The 20069-nt window shown below is 39.8% G+C and overlaps 1 protein-coding gene across 22 annotated transcripts in view; it reads left to right on the plus strand.

Annotated features, from left to right (window-relative positions):
• The window catches only part of ATP9B (ATPase phospholipid transporting 9B (putative)), a 280418-nt gene that overhangs the window by 173616 nt on the left and 86733 nt on the right, over window positions 1-20069 (plus strand). For all 22 annotated transcript variants that reach the window (XM_070627960.1, XM_070627961.1, XM_070627971.1 and 19 more), the window contains one exon: window positions 6010-6170. In XM_070627960.1, coding sequence (XP_070484061.1) covers window positions 6010-6170 — 161 coding nt within the window. The remainder of the gene's footprint in view (window positions 1-6009; window positions 6171-20069) is intronic.

The following is a 20069-nucleotide window of genomic DNA, read 5'->3' on the forward strand; positions in this document are numbered from 1 at the left end:
CCGAAGCCAGTACTGAAATTTCTCCAGTGATCTGGAAAGTGAGCAATTTGAGAAGATAGCCTCATTCTGCACTCATGAAGCACCTTCTTGGCGAGTAACATGTTTGCAGGTTTTAGGAATAATTTCACCCTTAACATCGTGTCTATTGTTGGCCAGCTGACTGAAGGATTGATAGTGCGTGTTGTCCTAAACACGGCGCTGGTCAAGTTTGTGTAAACTGGCAGTGTTGTTATTTGAGTTTGCCCTTGAAGTTCCTCACACTGATATGGAAAGAGGTTTGACTTCCTTGCTGAGGAGCTGGGCCTTGCACTAATACTTTTTTTGTTTATGTAAAAAGTATGACGCTATTTTGTTTTTAAGTGTCAAATATTTGAGGGAAAACATCTTATGTAATAACTATTTAATCAGCAAGGGAAAAATGCTGAAAATAGAATAGTCAGGCAAAATGTGTTGGTAGGTGAAGATGTAGGATGTGAAATATTCTTTCAAAATAATATTTTAAATGTTTATTGTGTAAATACAGATTTTTACTTTTAAAAATTAAGATGATATATTGTAACATGAAGAATTGTCACACTGATACTTATGTAGGGAGCTTTTAAAGCACAGATTATTGAGCCAATAGACTAGAATGGCTAAAAGAAACGCTTCTTATTTCGCAGATCAGTGAGGCAACAAACAATAATGGCTCAGACACGTCTACGGCATGCAGCCAGCCTGCGTGTATGACAGACACTTAAGACTTAGTAGTTCATATCCAGAAATGAGTAAATAAGTAAACTTGAGAAGAAGAAAGGGATGTACCATCACTTTTTAAAAACTAATACTTTTAATATAAACTCCAAAATGGAAAAGGTATTGTTGTAATATTTAGGAGTCAGATTTAATGTATTAGTTTCAATTATTTGAAATACAAATGAAGGTCCAAAAATTACTGATTTTTTCTTGTTTCTTAAGATTCTCCTAAAAGTGGAAAATATCTGGCTGGTTTTTTCAAAGATATTTAGCAGAAGTGTGCCCTTTATAGGAACTTCAGTTAGGTTAAGGTGCAGCCTCGCGTCAGTTGTAGTCGCAATCCTAGTTCCTGAGTTAGGAGGGCCTGGAGGCCGGTCCACGAAGAGTGTAGCCACTGAAGGATAAACAACATATCAAGTAGTTATTTTTCCCCTCAGTAGCCATTTTTCCCCTCAGTAACCTTTCGTGTATAAAGCTGTACCTCTGCCTGTGGAGAATCATCTTAAGTGAATTAGCTATTAGTTTGGAGGCTTTTTTCTTTTTCAAATTGTGATGTATTTACAGGGAAAATGTAGAACAAATTAAAATAATATTTAGCTTTCTGCAAGAATTTAAATTGGCTTTTTGACATTTTGTATCTTATTATTTTGCTATTCTAAAATATTTCCATGTATCAAATAAGTCAATGTGAGTCTTAAAAGAACGGTAAACATATTTTGATGTTCATGTAATGTTAATCCAGGGGTAATGCCATGCGATCAGCAGTTAGTGCTGCTTAGGCCTTTTGCTCTGTCTGTTACTAAGTCTTTCTAACATGAGACTGGTGCTCCAGTGTGGCATGAGCGTCGATTTCTGAGGGACTTGGTAGCCCGATGACGAGTTTAACTCTGAGATGGATTGGAATGGCGCAGTGTAACGGAGATAAGGGGGCTTCTCATTCGTCCACACGTCCATTAAAAAATAAACCTCACTGATCTTTTCTTGATTAAGTAGGAGAATACCGTATTCACTCTTTATTGTTGGTATAAACCATTATTTTACTGAGAACCATTAGCTGTTTAAAACTTGGTACATAAATTAAAGAGGAGCTAAGTGGATTTGTGATTGTTGCCATTAGTAGCATTTTAGATTATACAGGCAATTATTGTGTTCATTATCCTAGAACAGCCCCTCCGCAGAACCATTGTGGTGGCTTAGACATTATGCACAAATTTTCCCTTGGAGATTAAAATTTCCAGTAGCGTATTTAATTTTGTTATCACAGTTGTTTCAAATAAGACAAATATTATGACAAGTAGAAGAAAATTTGCCTTACTAATATAGGAAATTACAATAAATGTTGAAAATTGCTTCCCAGTGTACTTAATTTACCTTTTCCTATGCAGTCATAATTACTTCAAGTGATTAATAATATATTTTATGTGTGAAAGGTTTTGCAGTCATAGCAAAAGATATCTGGTCTGTTCAAGTGTTTTAAGAAACTTTTTAAAGAAGGAAGAGATTCACATTAACACTCAAGTTACCACCATCTTTATAGAGTCTGTGACTTTATAAGTTAACTGTTTCTATATTGAGTATTTTTTAAGGGTCCAGATTGCACTTTAGTTGCGTTGAAGAAACTTTTAAGGGATTTTAGAGAAATGAATGTGAAAAAGATTGTTAATTGAAAGTGAACTTTAAAAAAAATTCAAGTATTGAAATATGCCTTTTCTTCTCACTGTGTTTTGTTAGAATTGACCAAAAAAGATTAAGATTATATTATATACTATAGCTTGGTTACAGTTATATTCTGGGAAGAATCATCATAGTTCAGAAAAGACTACTACCTGAAAGAATGCAAGGAACAATCCATCACTGAAAAGTTGTATTTTACTCTGCTGAACTTTTTATTGCTTTCCTTTAAATTAGAAGGGAGTTGGAAAAGACAACATTTAGTCGGCTTCAAAACTCTTGTATTCACTAGTTGAGCAACTATCTTCATCAATTAGGAAGGTATTAATACTTTGAATTATCTGCGTATCAGGATGCAGTAGGCTGCTTTTCAAGTTTCCATCCTGTACGAGGCATTTGTTCAAAGGAAACTTTGTGGTCATTTCTGCCTGGTTTTGCCCCAGCTTTTACAGTCTTTCACTGCTGTGATGCAGGGAAAAGTGTGAGGTAGTGCTTATGCATTTTGCAAGACAGTGATTCTTTATTTTATTACAAAAAAAGACCAACTCTGAAGGCCAGATTAAATCATTCCTTTCACTTTTTAATGGGATTTGGATGAATAGAGTAAAATATGCACTTTGCATTCATTGATAGCATCTTTAGGTTGAGGTAATTGAGTCTTTTTTCCCTGACTGAATGAATAATGACTTCCTCTGACCCTCAGCGAGGCCTGAAACTTAGACCGCCTTTGTCACAGCAAAAGGATCTGGGCTTTGAAACATGCTCTACTTCCCTGGCTTAATTTTTCTTCATTTTAATCCAAAAACCTATTTTTCTCAATAATTCAAGCATAAACTATGTAGTAGTTGAAGTGGCGGAAATTGCGAGATATTTGTCCTTGTTGTGCTGCTTTCTAAATGGAGTTGATAAATCAGCCACCGTGGTCTTCCCTGCGCAGTTCCCGAGGGAAGCGCAGCCCGTCCCCGGCTGCACAGTTGGGAGGGTCCAGAGCCTCCGAGCTGACGAACGAGGCTCCCTGCCAACCTGCTGTCGTCTGCGGAGATAGTGGGCTCTGCTGGTTCTGTGCAGGGCCTGGAGAGGGAAACCCCACTTCCCACAGTCACTTGGCTAGAAGGTGACACTAGGAGGACCTTGTGCTTCCCACAGAACACTGAAGACTTTGCACTGAAAGCTGGCTGGAGAAGGATCTCGTCTGCTGTCACATCAGAACTGAGTAGATAGCCCTCACACAAGTGGCGGTCAGGTTTGTTTAATGTCTCCCTAGTTAGGAGTCTGTATAGTGAGTGGCCAGAGGAGACCGGGTTTCACAGGCCTCGGGCTTTCCTCTTGGGGTCTGGTCTGCACAGGGATGGGGGCGAGGCCTGTGAAGGTCGTCCCCCTCTCAGGGCCTTCAAAGGGCCCATGGCTCCCAGCCGGCAGAGCAGACCCTGCAGTGTCCTGATTTGGTGGAAGTAGAGCTTACCCTCTAGACACATCAACCATATCGATCCTGGTCCCTGTTGTCCTTCCCATTGTTTCCATGCTGCTTTTAAAGGCCATGGAGTGTCAACCAGCAGCAGTGCACGTTGTGAGCTCTAAGAAGTGACTTAATCTATAAGCTTGGTTAGAGAAGAACACTTTCCATTTTATAATTCTCTTTTATAGCGTATATTATTGGTGGTCATCTTATTTTTCCTACTGAGTTGGCTGCTTCTCTCATAGTTTACTCATCTTTCATAACCTTAGAGTTTAGCAAAAAATGTAGTACACGTTTAAATTTATTTGTTTAATGGATGAATTTTCTTCACAGCTACATTTAATAGATTTTCTGAGAAAGTTTTGTGTTTTCTGCCTCACTACAGGTTCTAATGTTCTCATAAGAGTTTGTGGCAAAAATTAATGAAAACCAGATATAAACTAAATACATGAGACATGAAAAAGGCTGGCTTTTTATTGGCAAAAGTTATGAATTTTCAAAAGGCACTACAAAATAAACCAAGTTATTAGCTCCGTAATTCTTAAACTTTTTAATTTGGGAATTATAGTATCCCATTTATTTTATCAAAGTTCTGGCAATCCTGTTTTCTTTTTTAGTTATTGTCTTTCAAAATTTGTACCAGATTCGAGAGAAACTCAGATAGCAGATAGGTGACTGACTGACAGGACTCAGTCTCCTGTTAGTGTCATGTGACTCACGAATAAGCAGTTCGCTGAACACATGCTCTGTCTGCCTCGGCCTCACCGACCAGGTGTGCCTGTGAGCTTGCCAGGGCCTAGGACCCCATGCGAGTTGGCGTCGTCTGGGCTCCTCCAGGCACTTCTGTTAGTAGATGGGTAACACCAGTTTACAGATGAGGAAAAGGAGCCTTGAATAGTGTAAAGACATTCCCCAAGGTCACACAATTAGTAAGCAGAGATTCATATCCAAGTTTGCAATAATAAAAATAATGAGAATAATAGTAACATACAGTAGGCTTACTCTGTACCAGAAGCTGTGCTCCGTGTGCTGTGTGTCAGCTCACTTAATCCCCTGAGTCCTATTAGGAAGGCGCAGTTATATCCCTGTTTTACAGATAAGAAAAGTGATGCTCAGCTTGCCCAAGGTTATACAGCAAGTGGCAGAGCCAGCATTCAAATTAGCCTAAATTTGGAGTCCTGAAGAATCTTAATTGCTGTGCGGCATCACTTCTCCCTCTGTCTGATTCTAAAGCCTTTCTACCAAGCCCAGTACCCTCCACCCCACACACTGTATTGCATTGTGGTCTTTCAGCAATGAAACTGAGCAAGGAGAAAGACTTCATGGAGATTGCCAAAGCTCGAAATTGAAGTTGCATGCTTCAGAAGAGCTATATTCACTTCCCTTGTAGAAGAGAGCCGTCTGGGTTGCTAGTTCTCAGTGTTCCCAAGATTCTACACAGATGCAACAAAAATATGAACTAATTCTTATTGACATAATTTTCCCTCAAATTTTGCTCAGCTAGTAAATGACCCACAGAATGAATATGAGTTTTGTGTACCTTACTAGGAGAACCTATCATGTAGGATTTGTGCAAATCAAAAAGGTTTTCATTACAAGCTAACTACTCTCTGTTGCTTTTCTTAATTCAGAGAACTTTTCAGAGAGACTCTTGGCAGATGGAGGTGACAGACATCCTTTCCTATTCTTGGGGTCCTCAATCTGAATAAAATCCTTAGGGTGCACATAACATGGGTTACCTGCCATAGCATGTGCAGAGGAAAACACGCATCCGCTCTCCATAGAGCTAACCAGGGCCCCAGCGTCCTCCTTTGTCCGCCCATCGTCTGATGTCCAATTTTGTCCTTGTAGGCTGTCACAGCATCAGTGTCTGGACAAAGGTCTGCGTGTTTTGTGGTGGGACACTCTGGACTCGTGCTTTCTCAGTAGACCTTTTCTGGAAGTGCTCTGGGGATCATGACTCATTTCCAGAAATTCTGCATAAATCTCTAAGAGGCTTTTCAGGAGAAAAGTATAGTTAATACATTTTTGTATTTCATTATAATCAAGGCAAATAAAAATTTGAGGATGTCATAACTATCATGAAATCAAATTGGTAATATTAAGGACATTGTGATTATTGTCTTAATTTTGTGTTTTTCTTTCAGGTTGGTTTGTTGGACCTTGAGCTCAATCAGCTGACCAAAGCACTCTTTTTGGCTTTAGTTGCCCTCTCGCTTGTTATGGTAACCTTGCAAGGATTTGTAGGCCCGTGGTACCGCAATCTTTTTCGGTTCCTTCTTCTGTTTTCCTACATCATTCCCATAAGGTAGGTTTAAGAATTAAAACAAATGTCTACTTTCACTGAATATCATTTCATTGAAATTTATCTTTCTCAATGTGAAAGAAATCATCCTCACAAAACTATTTAGGAAAGAGCCAAGAACTCTCATGAATCTTAAGGAATCCTTCTGTAGAAAATAATATTTTGGGGTGGCAAAATCAGTTTTGTTAGAATAATCTAGAAATCTCATACTTTTCCTTAAATAAATATATTGATAATATAATATTCAGTTGGGAGAGATTTCTTGATAAACCATAAATCTGAATCCAAGAAAATAGTTTTTGTTTATTGCTGATAGGCCTTTTTATTTCCAATGCCCTTGGATCTGTACGCAATCACTGACATTTTAAAGTTAGCTGTATTTCCGAGATCATCTAGTATATCCGTGAAGTTAGATCAAGTTTTGAGTAAAGCAATCTGTTAATATGAATAGTTGTTCAAAATGATAACTCATCTAACTCAAGGTTGGGATGCGAATAGTTAATGTTAGATGTCTATTTAATTTAAAGACTAGTATTTATAATATAAATATATATAAGTCCATTTTACCTAACAATTGGGAGATGATATTTGGAAACCAAATATCTGATAAGGGGGTTAATATTCCAAATATATATAGAACTCATACATCTCAACAACAGAAAAACTAACAACCCAATTAAAAAATGACCCAAAGATATGAACAGACATTTTTCCAAAGAAGATATGCAGATAGCCAGCAGGCACTTGAAAGGATGTTCAACATCACTAATTATTGGGGAAATGCAAATCAAAACTACAATGAGATATCACTTTACTCCTGTCAGAATGGCTATAATTAAGACAAGAAATAACAAGTATTGGAGAGGATATGGAGTAAAGGGAATTCTCATACACTGCTGCTGGGGATGTAAACTGTTGCAGCCACTGTGGAAAACAGTATGGAGATTCCTCAAAAAATTAATAGGGGCCAGCCTGGTGGCGTAGTTGTTTGTGCACTCCACTTCAGCAGCCCGCGGTTCACAGGTTTGGACGCTGAGTATGGACCTACACACTGCTCATCAGGCCATGCTGTGGTGTGCTCCCACATAGAAGAACTAAAAGGATTTACATCTAGGATATACAACTAGGTACTAGGGCTTTGGGGGAAAAAAACAAGAGGAAAATTAGCAACAGATATTAGCTCAGGGCCAATCTTCCTCACCAAAAAGAAAAGAAAAAGAGTAGAACTACCATATCTATGATATGATCCATTTATTCCACTGCTGGGTATTTATCCACAGAACATGAAAACATGAATGTGTAAAGATACATGCACCCCTATGTTCATTGCAGCATTATTCACAATAGCCAAGACTTGGAAGCAACCTAAGTGTGCCCATCAAGGGACAAATGGATAAAGAAGATGTGGTATACGTACACAATGGAATACTATTCAGCCATAAAAAAGATGAAATTTTGCCATTTGCAACAACATGGATGGAGCGTCAGGGTATTACGCTGAGTGAAATGTCAGAGAAAGACAAATACCATGTGATCTCACTCATAAATAGAAGATAACAACAACAGCAACTAAAAACAAATACATAGAGACAGAGATTGGATTGGTGGTCTCGGGAGGTGGGGAAGAAGGAGCACAAAAGGGGGTCTGGGCACATGTACATGGCTTTGGATTGTAATTAGTCTTTTGGTGGTGAACATGATATAGTCTACACAGAAATCAAAACACAATGATGTACACCTGAAATTTGTATAATGTTATAAACCAGTGTTACCTCAATAAAATAAATAAATAAATAAAATATTTCCACAAAGGATATTTTTAAAAGATATCGTTAATATATATGATTGAACATTTTCTTTTTTTTTTTTTTAAAGATTTTATTTTTCCTTTTTCTCCCCAAAGCCCCCTGGTACATAGTTGTGTATTTTTAGTTGTGGGGTAATTCTAGTTGTGGCATGTGGGACGCCTCCTCAGCATGGCTTGATGAGCGGTGCCATGGCCATGTCTGCACCCAGGATCCGAACCAGTGAAACCCTGGGCCACTGAAGCGGAGCGCACAGACTTAACCACTCAGCCACGGGGCCGGCCCGTGATTGAACATTTTCATATGAATGAAAACCTAATAAACCATGCATTAAATATGAATCTAGAATAACCATCTTTTGTAATATAGCATGGAATCAAACAGTATAGAAAGCTTAGGTACAAGGATTTAACCATTTTGAAGAGAAAACCATATCTTTATTTATAGACCAGGTTTCTCTAAAAGTTTGTCTAAAGATGGTGACTCTTTGGTTTACTCGAATCCTAAGTGGAGCTGCCATCTGTTCCTGGGCTCTGCACAGGATGCATGCAGGTCCTTGCATGCTGCTACCGGAACACATGGGCTGCTCTCAGGCATTGTTTGGGATGCAGAGCCTGTCTCTCCCCGCCTCTGGGAACACGCAGTCTGTGGGCAGTCCCTCCTGCAGTGCAGCAGGCTTGCACTCGACAGCCTGAGCGCCGTACACGTGGAGCACAGAGTGAATGTTAGCTGCTGTTCCTGGTGGGGTTGGGTTCCTGCTGATGTCGACTCCAGAGCCTGCTGCTTCACCCCAGGCTGTGACTGTGCAGACATGGCCAGCCTGCCTGCTCAGCCCCATCTGTCCCCGTTCCCACCTCGTGGCAGCCGTACCACAAGTCAGGCCCTCCTGAGCTGTGTGTCTTCTTCAGGAATGCTCTTTCCTAATCCTCACAGAGGCTTCCTCGTCTGCGCAGTGCTCATACCAGCCAGTCAGCTTGCTGTTACATCTGCCTGTTTTCATTCTGCATGTGTCTCCACTGATCCCTGATCCTTGTCTCGCTTACTTTCTGATTCTCCCCTCACCAGGCTCTGAAGGATAGCAGCCTTGTCTGCCCGTTTTCTGCTCTCTGGTGCCTAGAACAGAGCACCTGCAAGTCGTCAGGCTTCATGGTTGTTGAAGGGACCCATTACAGAGGTCCCATCCTCTGAGGAATGAGTGCAGATTATCTATTGAGCTGTAACACGTCATCACAGTTATCACACAGACACCTGTCAAGTGCTCGAAGTGGGCTCTGGGACTATCTTTGTCCCCCGGAGCTCCCTGGGTCAGTGGCAATAGAGAGAATATGACTGTGTTATTTAACACTCATGCCAGAATTCACTCATTCAGATGTAGCAGTCTTTCGTGTGGTTCCCAGTCTGTCCACATTCAACCCAAGTACACAGCTCACCGTCCTCCACCAGCTTGCTCCATTGGACGCCAGCTACTCTCCAGGGCCTCCTGCAGCCTGTCCCCACACACTGGTCTTCACTGTGCATGTTTTCTGGTCTGGCAAGAAGGTGGCTGCGGTTAGAGGCCAGGTGTCAGGGCACCGGCAGAGAGCGCTTTGGGTTAACCATTGTGGGGTTGCTCTTAGCACGCATCTTCGCTAGTGCAGGGCACACAGTCCCCCCTCAGGGAAAGCTTGCTGGAACAGTGGCTCAAAGGAAAGTCAGTTCACAAATGGGATGAGTGTGCTGGCTCTGGTTTTTTCCACTCTTTTGTCATAATGTGGCACAAAGTTCAGTGCCAGACATAGTGTACCAGTGGAGTTTATTTTCCTTTTTTCTGAATGTAGCTCTGAAACCTCCCTTCTATATTACCTACATCCACTCAACTACCCAATTCTATGGACTTTCCCTTCTGATTTAGCTTGCCTTTGTCGCTCTCAAGATCAAGGACCTTGGTGGCATTTCTTCTTTGAATTACTGTCACAGCTTTCCAGATGGGCTCCCTGACTCTAATTGTGGCCACTTCTAGTCCAGTGCCTGCACTGTTCCTTCCAAGAAGCAAATGTAAACCTGTAACTCCCCATGGCAAAGAAGGCCACGTGCCTCGCATGCCCTGCACAGCCCACTTTCTGTTAGCCTAGGCAGCTGCTGCACTCAGCACTGGGGGCATGAGCTCGGGAGCCCCCGCAGCCAGATGTCAGCCCCGCCACCTCATGGGAGCCCGCCCCCTCATGGGAACCACACCACCTGGTTTGAGCCTCACTGCCCAGCATGAACCCCGTAGCCCAGTGTGAGCCCTGCCCCCTGGTGTGAGCCCCACTGCCTGGTCTGAGCCCCACCTGGTACAAACCCCACTGCCCCATGTGAGCCCCACCGCCCAGTGGGAGCCCCGCCTGGGAGCCCAGCTTGCTTCCTTGCTGTGTCCACAGTGATTGGCAGTGCATGTTAGGTGTTAACACACTCCTTCAGTTTCCTTCCTCAACTGCCAGCAGCAGTCTCCTGATCCCTACTTGTTGGGCAAACACATCATTTCTTGTAAATTCCCAAGGTTTTCTTCTTTGCTTTCACTAATCTTGTTTCTCTTCATTTCTCTTGCTTTTATCAGTTCTGAAATGCTATGTGATGTCACTTTCACGACTGCTTCTGTTGTACAGAGCCAGAGTCCTAGTGAGAACTGCACTCCTTCTTTCTTCCAGGGCACTTTTATCTTTAACTGATAGAAACCATTGAGAAAAATCCAAATTTTTTAATAGTTTTTTAATGAAATATTTTTAATACGTTGTAAGCGTTTTTAAACTAATTTTCATTTTTTTCATATTTCAATTATGTATATTTATAGTAAAAAACTAGATAATGCCTAATAACGAGAAGAAAATAAGTATCTTCTATAATTTCACTATTGATAAATTCTTTAAAACCTTTCATGTGTATTCATACCGACTTAAAAATATGAATTTGCACATTTATATATACATATATATACCAGCATTCACACACACACACCCTTTTGTTGTTAGTCTGTGTATCCTTTTTAAACGTCTGCTTACAAAATGAGAAAGGTGTCAGACTTTCTTCGAGTCTGTCTTGTTCTCGCTCTTCAGTCAACAATTTTATATTTAACATGTTGAGTCAAACTCAGAGAGACTTTCTAGACAGAATTATAACGGTACCTCTGTTTAGCTCCGAAATACCTAATGCCTATTTCAACATGATACTTTTCCTCATTTTTCACAGTCTGAGAATGCAATTATTCAGATTTAGCAGAAGGGATGAAAACTATAAAATGTGAAAAGTATAGGATGCTGATTTAGGCAATTAAAGTTTACATTTGATTCAAGCAAGTTTGTTTTCCTTTGCACAGTTTCCATAAAATATGAATAACAATACATTTTAGTATTTTCTAAATATGCTTTGGAATTTAATGAAGGATAGATTTTAAAATACTTTTTTTGTTTTGCAAAGTGCACAGTTCTGGAAAGTAGAGACTTTTTCCTCTAGTGACCTAACACTCTTAAAAGGCTTTTAAATTTAAGAAAGTTAAGCTGTCTTATAGAACTTCTTCTTTACAGAATAAAATATTTTTGCATCACCTGATTCAATTTACCTTGTCTTTCAAGGAAAGTATTACAAGATTTAAATCTTAGTTTTGTAACTCTAAAATGAATGAATATCTCCTCAATCGTTTGTGTCACTCATAACAGAAAGCAAACTGACTATCAGAACCCTTTATAGTACATTTGAAGTTCGTCATTTGGAAACTAGCGGTTACTGCTTTCTTTGGTTATTGCGTCCTTTGCCCATACTCTTTGAAGTGCTGTGTAACCTTGTGGTTGAGAATCTAGAAGACTGTCTTAGTGCTGGGTCAGAGAGGCAGATGTGGACAGTGGAAGCACAATGGTGTTGACGAAGTGATAACTCTGTCCCATCTGAGTAACACTTCAGAACCTCTTGTCAGTCTGGCGTCTTCGTCTAAAGCTCTGAAGTTGACGGGCGTTTGTGTGGCTTGGGAGGCAGTTCCCCTCTAATTCATCCTAAATCAGGCAGCCAAACCAGTGAGTGTGGAGGAGGGCTGCCAGTTAAATGCCCCCACTGTGGTTCTGCCAACTGATCGCCTGGAGGAATACCGAGTGCTCTGCTCGTTCAGCACTCTAAGAGTGGAGTATCCAAAGTGTCACAAGTAAGACTTTGCTTCAGAATTTAGAAGTTACCTTTCCTGAAGTTTTATTGGAGGAAAATTCTTAGGAGCTTTTCACCAAGTTATTATAAGTCAGGTACCCTTTCTGTGACATTTTAAAAGTTTGTGCTACCCTACCAGACATCTTTAGTGAGGCCTCATTTTCCAGGTTGAATGCTCGGGGAAAAGAGTCTTGTCAACCTTACTTAGACCTAGGAGTGATATTCAGGGATTGATGGTTTGGGAAGTTTGCAGCCTATCCACATTGCAAAAGATGCTGATATTAGAAGACTCACTGTTTGGAAAGCATGCACAGGAGAGAAGGCCAAGGGTGTGACTGGACAACCTTTTGTTGACGAGATTGGGTGTGTGGCTCATGGATCTCAGGGAAAGCCAGGAATAGATGGGGCTATCCAGGAAGTCTGTGGAGGAGCCTCTTGTCTGATCGCATGGGCCCCTGTGGTACACACAGGAGACCCACAAAGTTTTTGAGACTGTTGTACCAGCAGAAACACTGCTAGCTTGGTCTGGAAGGAACAGAGACAGGACAAAAAAATATGTATATCAGTATTTCTACTAAATCTGTTGAGGTGATTTTTCATCTTTGAATTTTTCTTCTTTAATATTTTAATATGATAAATCATATTGATTGACTTTCTAATATCATACCTACCATTATATTCTTTGGGGAAAAATGCAATTTGATGATGGTGTAATATTCTTTTGTGTATTACTAGATACATTTGCTTGTATTTTTTTGTGAAATTTTTGCATTGGTTTATGTGAGTGAGATTTTTATAACTTTCCTCCTCGTATTGCTCTTTTGGTGTTTAGTATCGAGATTATGCCTGTCTCATAAAACACATTGATGAATCTTCCCACATTTTCTCTTCTCTAAAACATTTTATTTAAAATTACAGTTCTTTATTCTTTGGACACATCAGGGAGGCCAATGGAGGCTGAACTTTTTGCTGTGGAAAGATGTTCAGCAGAGTTGATTTCTTTAATTGTTTAAATGTATTTCTTAAATACTTATAGTTTAAATAGTTAACTTTAAATAGCTAGAAAACTTGATTTGAAGTTTTTAATTTCTTCTTGAGTCAGTTTTGCAAAGTATGGTTTTCAAGAAATATGTTAACTATACCTAAATATTCAAGTTTATTTACAAAAGTTTGTTCATGTTTTCCTGTTCTCTCTTTTATATGTATAGGATCTGTGGTATTGATCTTTTTTGCTCTTGATACTTATTTCTACCCTTTCTCTTTTCTTTTTTTCTTTATCCCTCTTCCAGTAGGTTTGTCGACTTTAGCAGCCTTTTGGAAGAACCTACTGTTGGCTTTATTGATTCTCTATGCTATATAAATTTTTCTGTTCTGTTAATATTGCCTTTATTTATTTCCTCTTACCTTCTTTGGTTTGTATTCTTAGCTCTTGAGACAGATGCTTAATTCCTTAATTTTCAGCTTTTTTTCTCTTTTTGAATATATGCAGTTGAGGGTATAAATTTCCATGTAAGTACTACTTTAGCTGCATCTCAAAAGTTTTAATATGTAGTATTTTTGTTATTGTCAAGTACAGAATATTTTTTAATTTCCGCTGTGATTTCTTCTTTGACCCATGGTTATTACAAAGTTATTTCTTAATTTACAAGCATTTTTGAATTTTCTAATTATATCTTTGTTCATATTTAGCTTAATTGCATAATTGTCAGAGAACATACCTTTGGTTATTTCACATCTGTGAAATTTGTTGAGACTTAGTTATGGGGTCCACTGTTCAGTTCCTTTTTATACACATTCTGTGTGTATTGAAAAGAACTTGGATTCTGAATTGTTGGTTGCGGTGTTCCATGTATGTCCATTAGGTGAAGATTGTTATTTTGCTGGTTTCTCTATATCCTACTGATTGTTTTCTCTGTCTTTCCTAACAAGTGCTGAGAGTTGTGTTAAAATCTCCCATTAGTGTTGTGAATTTGTCTGTTTTTCCTTGGGATTCTATTTTCAGTATTACGTATTTTGTAGCTTTAGTATTACGTATTTTTATTTTTGTATATATATTGGATATATACAAATTTAAATTATCTATTTCTGCTGAATTAAGCATTTTGTCATTATAAAATGACTTTCTTTATCTCTGCTAAAGCTTTTTGCATTAAATTCTACTTTGTTTTATGTTAATATAGCAATACCAGCTGGCTTTACTCTGCTTGAGGTATCTTTTTCCATCTTTGTACTTTCAACCTCTCTGTGTGTTTATATTTACACGTGTCTCTTGTAAATAGCATAAAGTTTAATTTTTATCTACTCTGATGATTTTTTACTATTTAGTGCATACACAATTGTTGTAATACTGTCATTTTGTGCTTTTAATATGACTGATCTGTTCTATGTTTTTCTCTTAACATTTTATTTACTGTTTTTTATAATTCCACTTTTTTCTCTTGTTAGTGTAGAAGTTTTATAAGCAGTTTTCTGTTGTTTTAGTAGTTATCCTAGAAATTAAAAACCTTCTTAATTTATCAAAGTCCAAAGTTAATTATTTTCTTTGCATGTCACCTTGGAAGCGTTTACCTCCATTTACCCTTCTGACCTTGTTCTAGTTCTTCTCAAACCCAAAGATGTTACTGTTTTACACATTCCCTATTTATTTGATTTACCCATGTTTTTGTTCTTCATTTCTTCCTGCATTTCAGACTTTCAATGTGGAATGATTTTCCTTCTGTCAGAAATTTATTCTTTAGTTTTTGTTTAGTGCTGGTCTTTGTTGAGAACTCTCTAGACTTTTGCTTGGCTTTCCTTCTTGAAAAGTAACTCACTGGTGGGTGACTTCTAAGCTCTCACTTAGCTTTCACTCTCTCCGGGCTTCCACTGTTGCTGTTGAGTTGCCGTCTTTCCTCCTCCATCTCCTCCTACCCTTCCAGCTGCTTTTAGCTTTGTTCTTTATTGTGGTATTCTGCCCTCTGCTGTGATGTGTCTAGATAGAAGGGGCTTTTTGGTATAATGTTTAGGATTCTATGGGCTTCTTGAATCTGTAGATAGATTTATTGATTCTAGAAAATTCTCAGTCATTATCTCTTCAAATACTGCCTTTGCCCCATTCTGTCTTCTTTCTTTCAGGGACGTCAGTTCAATGTTTGTCAGACATCCTCACATACTGTCTGTTTCTCCAGTTCTTACTTTTGCATTTACCACTTTTTTGTCTCCATGCTTCATTCTATGTCATCCTAGTGACCTGTCTTCCAACTCATTAATTTCGTCTTTGGCTGTATCTAGTCAGCTATTAAACCAATTGACTTGTTAATATCAATTATTGATGTTTTTAGTTCTAAAAATTCTATTTGGTTTCTTTATCACAGTGATTATTTCATTTTTGTAGTTGCCTATTCCATGCAAATATTTTTCCAATTTTCCTTCTGCACCTGGTTGTTTTGTAGTCTACATCTATCACATGTAATATCTGATACCTTTGTCTATTTTTTTCTCGTATTTTTTTCCTTCTGGCTCTTGTTCGTGGTATGCTGTTGCACTGTGTGCTGTGTGGTGTTTGTTGTGTTTTATTCTGGTTTATTTGGTTGTTTTGGTAATTGTATTTGAAAAGCTACTTATAGGAATCATTTGAGATCAAAGATGAAAGTATGTTTTTCTGAGACACATACATTTGCTTCTGCTGCATACTTGAAGGTACCACCTGTCTTGGAACATCTTCATCTAAGTTCAAGATTCACAGTCACTAAATTGTTAGGAAATGTGAGTCTGGCTCCATCTCCACCTACAGACTCATTGACTTCCTGTTCTCCCTCAGGCCCCACTTACTGTTGGAAGGAGGACCTCTTGGTGCACCTCCGCCTCTTGGTGGTCCTTGTCTTAGTTCTGCTCCCTGCAGAGGTGGTCTGTTGAAGAGGAAGTTCAGACTCTTGGGGGTTGGCATGTGATCACTCACCCCCCTGGTAGCTGGTTTGGATTTAGCCCAGAAATTCCTCACAATCTGTCACTTCTTTACGTATTTTAAGAATTTTTACAAATATGTTATACAGTGTTTCTTATTGTTTTCAGTAGGATCATTGGTTCAAATAAAATAGCCTGCCTTACCCCAAATCACAGACTTTCTTGCAATTTTTATATAAAGGAAATTATGCAAATTTGAATAGGCATTCTGATTAACTTCCACAGCAGTATTGTTCAGGGGTAAAATTTTGAGGCCTCAAATGTGATAAACCTTATTCTTGGGACTGCAGCAAGCTTTCTTTTAACAACAAAGTACAACTATATCATAGAAAACTTGGGAAATGCAAGCTTTAAAAAAAAATCACGTGGATAAACAAGTTGTGTATATCTATGCATCGATAAAAAGGAATAAACTGTTGATACATACAGCAACTTGGGTATTTATAGAACAGTCTTGAAGTTACAAAGTTAGAATGATGGAGAACAAATCCGTGGTTGCCCGGGGTAGGGTTGGGGATGGTGTGACTGTTGAGGGGTAACCTGAGGAGAGCCGCTTGCATCCTGATTGAGGCCTGACAGATTGGCTGGTGATGTGAATCTGTCCATAGGACACACAGAGCAGAGAGTGCACATAAAAACTGGCAAAGCCCAAATCAAGTCTGCACTTGATTTAATGGTGTTGTAACATCAGTTCTGGGTTTGGATAGTGTGCTGTGGTTGTGTGAGATGTTACATTGGGGGAAGCAGGGTGAAGGGCACATGGGAACTCTGTGTCCTCTTTCTGCTGCTTCTTGTGAGCCTTACACTGTAATCAGGTGCCACATAACAACGTTTCAGTCAGCGATGGACCACATGTACGATGGTGGTCCCATAAGTTTAATACTGTATAGCCCAAGTGTGTAGTAGGCTACACCATGTAGGTTTGTGTAAGCACACTCTGTGATGTTCACACAACAACGATAATGCCTAGTGACTCATTTCTCAGAACATATCCCCATTTTAATTGACAACATGACTATATTTCAAAATTGTAAGTTATAAAAAAGCAAAACACTGTCATCCCCCTCCATCCAGGGGAGTTAGTATATACTTAGAGGCGGAGGCTTCAGGCTCTGTAATTGGGGCATTAGGGGCTGCATTCTTGCATTTATGCCTACCACTGTTGTGGCCTTGGGCAGGATTCTTAACCACTCTACCTTTAGTTTTCTCATCGGTTTCTTCATGGATAAGTTGTGTGTAAAATAATGCATCAGTGGTGTGAATGTGCTCTTAGTACCTTTGACCTTCTTGCTCCTGTTACTTTTATCTTCTTGTCTCAGTTTGTGTTGGCTTTTAATGTATAATAAGTAGCTCTTTCATATTTGCAGATATATTTGCTGTCTCATTTGCCTTTTAATTAGGCTGTGGTATTTTTTCACAAAAGATCTATAGGTGTAATTTTTAAATTAAGTATAAGTTAAAGGGGGAACTTATCGATATATCAAACAGGTGGAGGAAGATTAGCAAGCAGCTTGTCTGGATGTGGCTAGCACCAGGGGCTCAGACCTGCCCTTTCCAGCTCTTCTCCCAGCTGTTAACTCTGCTTTCCTCTGCTTAGCGTTTCATTCTCTGCCAGATCCTCCTCACCTGGTTATGCAGATGGTGTTGGAGGCCTCAGGCTCATGTTTTTTCACTTAATAACACAAGTAAAAAGCCAGTTCAGGAAAAGCCCGGAGAGGGAACTGGCCCTCGGCGGAGCCCGTCACTGCCTGCACATCTGTGGTGGGGACTGACCAGGCCTGGCACCCTTGTCCATCCCCGTGAGCAAGAGGAATCTCTCACACCATGTAGTTGCTGTGCCGGGCGGGCCGCAGGTGGTGAGGGCCTGCGGGCTGCCTCCTGCAGCCTGTGTCTCCTCCGAGGTGCCTTCTTGGTAGTCAGTGTTCCCTCCGGGTAGAGAGCTGAGCTGAGCTCCTCCAGCCTTGAAAAGCTCCTGACTTTCTGCCTCAGCCTGTCCACCTGTTCCCTTTTGCCTGCTGAGCCGTCTGTGATATTGTGACACCACCACCACCACCACCGGGTTAGTGTGTCTCGTCTACCTTTGCCAGTCCTTTATTCTTGGGCTTTTGGAGACATTTTATTTTAAGGTGTATCTCTTAAATTGCATGTAATCAGTATTTTTATTTAGTTATTTATAAACTGAAAGAAGTGCTAGGCTGTTAATATTTATTTAATAAATATTTATACCTTTCACATTATTGACACAAAACATGTGGCCTCACTCCGGCACATATATATATATATATTTGTGCTGTTGCTATACAGAATGTTTTATACGCATGTACAAGCACACACACACAAGCCCCTGTTGGTTCTACCTTATGTATAACATGCAGTATTTTATGAGTGCCCCCCCACCACCCTCGACGAAAGCCTGAAACAATTCTGAATGTTGGGGAAGTCCTGAATTACTTTGTTCACATTCACCGCAGCATTTGAGCCTGTGGTCAATATCCAGTTGTTGTGGATCCTGAGAAAATGGATGACATCGTTCTAAATAGAAGGCAGGAAGTTGATTCTCCCTAAAGAACCTCATGGGTTTGCACTGTCTTTGTGACAGTGACATGGAGCGGGTGGCTACATTCCCAGAGCCCTGCATGGGCCACAGGTCCTCAGACGCGTGCTGTCGTCCCCACTGCCTCGTGCACAACTTCCAACTCTCCTAGCATCCAGTCTGTCTTTGGTTCAGTCCCTCTTGAACACTGATGCTCTATTTGTTTTTCCTAAAACACTGCTTTTTTTCAATTCCCCAATCCTCCTACAACCCCTCAAACTTAATAATGTGATTTGACTTCTTCTTATACCAGTTTAAACTACTTTTCCTCCCTCACTAGATTTTCCATTTCTTAGGACCCCAGACTACATTTGGTTGATCCTTCTAATTGTTGTAGTGGATACGAACCAAATGGACTTGTGGCATATTTGGGAACATGTCTCCGTTCATCCAGTTCCATAACATCCATCCCCCCTGGGCTCCAGAGCCTTGCTGACAACCTGCCTTCCCCACATGGCGCACACACATACTGCCCCCCTCCTTTCTGCTTGAACGCAGGGTCTGCCTTTTCTGTAGAAGCTTCCTGACTGGACGGGCCAGTGACTATCTGCACCCCTCATGGAACTCAGTCACCTGCTTTTATGCATTTTGCTAATTCCCACAGTGATCTTGGTAGTATGTGGCATTTTACAGATGCTGTCACCAAGGATCAGAAAGATGGAGTCTGTCATTAGTCAAGATCAACTAGTAAATTTGGAAATTAAGAATCAATACAAGTCATACCTAGCATCAAACCTATAAAATTCAATTGCCCATGCTTCCTCCTGATGGAACATGGAAAGCGGTTTTGGAGAATTCTGGAGGTGAATTGGCAGGAGTTGAATATTTGGATATAGGAAGTGAAAAGAAAAAGGAATCTAGGACTCCTTCCAGTTTCTGGCTTGGGCGATGGGTAGATGACGCCATTCCTTGACATGCAGACATTTTTCCTCCTCCTTGAGAAAGAACAAATTTGTCTTTATTTTGTTTGGCAGAGGAAGAGAAGGAAGTAGGAATGTTAACTTCCATTGTGTCTGTATTCATTTAGAGGTATGTTTGATAAATCTAAGATAAGGTACTCCATAGACAACAGAATATACTGGTCTGAAGCCAGGAAAGATGTCCAAAGTAGTAACAGAGACTTGAACCTTGTCTTCACGATGCGTGCTGTTGGATGAACTCACCCAGTGAAAATATTTTGATGCTACTCGTGCCATGTGTGGTGTGTCAGGAAAAACTTAAAAGATATCGCAGATTGAAAAATGGGGGAAAATTCAGATGAAATGGCATCTGTGCCATTTCTTTTAAAGGACAGTTTATAGGAAAAGATTTTGATTGCTTTTGATAAAACTGCTCATTAAAATGACTTGTATTTTTTTTTGCTCAGATTAGGATTTAAAAATGTCTCCCTTACAGAGGTGGACACGTAAGTTGTCT

This window comes from Equus przewalskii, chromosome 7 (assembly GCF_037783145.1).
Source record: "Equus przewalskii isolate Varuska chromosome 7, EquPr2, whole genome shotgun sequence".
NCBI classification, from domain to species: Eukaryota; Metazoa; Chordata; class Mammalia; order Perissodactyla; family Equidae; genus Equus; species Equus przewalskii.